The 2,671-nt window shown below is 50.8% G+C and overlaps 1 protein-coding gene across 1 annotated transcript; it reads left to right on the forward strand.

Annotated features, from left to right (window-relative positions):
- Positions 1-1,013: 1,013 nt before the first annotated feature.
- Positions 1,014-1,916, forward strand: LOC104289954 (olfactory receptor 14I1-like; the record flags this gene model as incomplete). Its single annotated transcript, XM_009888987.1, has 3 exons — positions 1,014-1,319; positions 1,380-1,622; positions 1,786-1,916. Coding segments are annotated over 3 exons (680 nt in total), but the record flags the coding sequence as incomplete, so codon positions are not given.
- Between the last annotated feature and the right edge of the window lie 755 nt (positions 1,917-2,671).

The following is a 2,671-nucleotide window of genomic DNA, read 5'->3' on the forward strand; positions in this document are numbered from 1 at the left end:
TGCTGTGGGGAGAAGCTGTGGGTGGAATAGTGACGCCTTTCAGGGCAGTGTCCCTCTGCTCTCCAGAGGGTGCTGCGTGTGTCAGGGCTGCTCACAGCTGCTGATCACCCTGAGAACATTGGCAGAGGCAGCATTGCAAGAGGAAAGTCAAGGCAGGGGCTACCTTAAAGATGAAGACCTTTCCAGGCTCTGTGTTCTCAACTTTCTCCTAAGGGAAAGGAGCTGTCACTGTGACACTGAGGGATCAGCAGATCTACCACAAACCTCATCAAGAGCCTTCACCCACTCCTCTACCAACAGACAGCACCAGCATCCCCTTTGCTTGCAGCATCAGGCTGGATGTGCTTTGCTCCTGAGGAACCGCAAAGAGAGAGCTGGCCCTGGGCAGTGCCCTGCTGCTGGGAGGGCTCTGCAGGGCAGAGCTGAGCACGCAGCGGGTGGGATGGGCTCTGGGAGCACTGGCAGGGGGAGACCTGGGCACAGAGCCACAGCTCCTGGCAGGGACAGCTCCAGGCAGCAGAGAGCCCCTCCACCCTTCTGCATCCCGCTCTGCTCAGCTGCACAGGGAGAGAGAAAACAGTGTGGAGAAATGGGCTTTCAAACTGGTCTGTCTCACACCCAAAAGTAGTCCTTTTTTTTTTTTTTTTTTTCTTCAAGTACCTTTTTAGGAGACCATTCTCCTATGGAGAGAGGTGTAAGCAGGGCTACCTGCGTGGTGACCAGCAGGTCAATGGCGGGCAGACCAGCTCTCCTGACTCTGCACCAGGGCACAGAGAGCCCTTTTGTCCCTCCGGGCTCTCCAGTGTTTAGGCTGAAAGCGATGGGAAAGAGGAGGATTTCTGCCCATTCAAAGGAAATGCCTCAGCAGCACAAACCTGATCACACAAAAAAGAGCCGATTGAAAGTATGCCAAAGAAAGAGAAGTCATTGTTGGGGAATTTTTTGGGAAATGGCAAAGGATGGGCTCAAAGAAGTCTGCCGTACCTTGTCAGTGTCTTCTCCTCTTTCAACAGTGCCCCATGCCCAGAGTGAACAAATGTCCAACGGCAGCTCCATCACCCACTTCCTCCTCCTGGCATTCGCAGACACATGGGAGCTGCAGCTCGTGACCTTCGGGCTCTTCCTGGGCATCTACCTGGCTGCCCTCCTGGGAAACGGCCTCATCATCACCGCCATCGCCTGTGACCATCGCCTCCACACCCCCATGTACTTCTTCCTCCTCAACCTCTCACTCCTCGACATGGGGTCCATCTCCACCATACTCCCCAAAGCCATGGCCAATTCCCTCTGGAACACCAGGGCTATTTCCTACTCAGGATGTGCTGCACAGTTTTTTTTTTTCTATTTCTGTGCTACAGCAGAGTTTTCTCTTCTCACAGTCATGGCCTACGACCGCTACGTTGCCATCTGCCACCCCCTGCACTACGGGACCCTCCTGGGCAGCAGAGCTTGTGTCCGCATGGCAGCAGCTGCCTGGGGCAGTGGATTCCTCAATGCTGTGCTGCACACGGCCAATACATTTTCACTCCCCCTCTGCCAAGGCAATGCCCTGGACCAGTTCTTCTGTGAAATCCCCCAGATCCTCAAGCTCTCCTGCTCACACTCAGACTACTGTTTTTATTGTACTGTCCTATGTGCAAATCTTCAGGGCTGTGCTGAGGATCCCCTCGCAGCAGGGACGGCACAAAGCCTTTTCCATGTGCCTCCCTCACCTGGCCGTGGTCTCCTTGCTTGTCAGCACTGCCATGTTTGCCTACCTGAAGCCCCCCACCATCTCTTCCCCAGTTCTAGATCTGGAGGTGGCAGTGTTGTACTCAGTGGTGCCTCCAGCAGTGAACCCCCTCATCTACAGCATGAGGAACCAGGAGCTCAAGGATGCCCTCTGGAAATTGATGACCTATGATTTTCAGAAGTAATGACATGTCTTCTTCTGCAAATTACACATAATGTGTCTCACTATAACCAAAGCCCACTTGATGATTGGTTTTTGTTGTTGGTGTTTGGGGGGTTGTTTGGGGGGTTTTGTTTTGTTTTGATTTGTTCTTTGTGTAATGTTGTCCAAAATGAAATGTCATTAGATGACGTGTTTCCAACTACACACCTGTCCAAATTTGTGAGACCCACAGACTGTGAAAATGAGGACCGGTTCTCTCTGTGTATTTAAACTAAATAAAGAATCTTCCAGGATAAAACATCCTCAGGTTAAACCAGGGAAGGTTTAATATGGATATTTGGAAAAAAAATTCTTATCTGAGAGGTTTATCAAACATTGGAACAAGCTGCCCAGGTGAGTGGTGGAATCACTATCCCTGGAGGTATTTAAAAGGCGAGTAGAAGTGATGCTTAGGGATATGGTTTAGTGGTACTTTTGGCAGTGTTAGGTTGATGGTTGGACTTGATGACCGTAACGGTCCCTTCAAACCGAGACGACTCCATTCTATGATTCTATGACTTGTTTTCCCAAGACAAAACACGATTGTAACTCCATTCTATGATTCTATGACTTGTTTTCCCAAGACAAAACACGATTGTAGTGTTTAACTGTGTGAGTGTGCAGGGTGGGGGCAAGCAGCAGTGTCCTTGCGCAGCCACAATCTCTCCTCACGGCAATTTTAGTGCTATTTCCTGCCCCTTTGGCATCTACGGAGTGTTTCCTGCTGGTGGCCATATC

Source organism: Charadrius vociferus, unplaced genomic scaffold (assembly GCF_000708025.1).
Source record: "Charadrius vociferus isolate BGI_N301 unplaced genomic scaffold, ASM70802v2 scaffold1287, whole genome shotgun sequence".
Lineage (NCBI taxonomy): Eukaryota > Metazoa > Chordata > Aves > Charadriiformes > Charadriidae > Charadrius > Charadrius vociferus.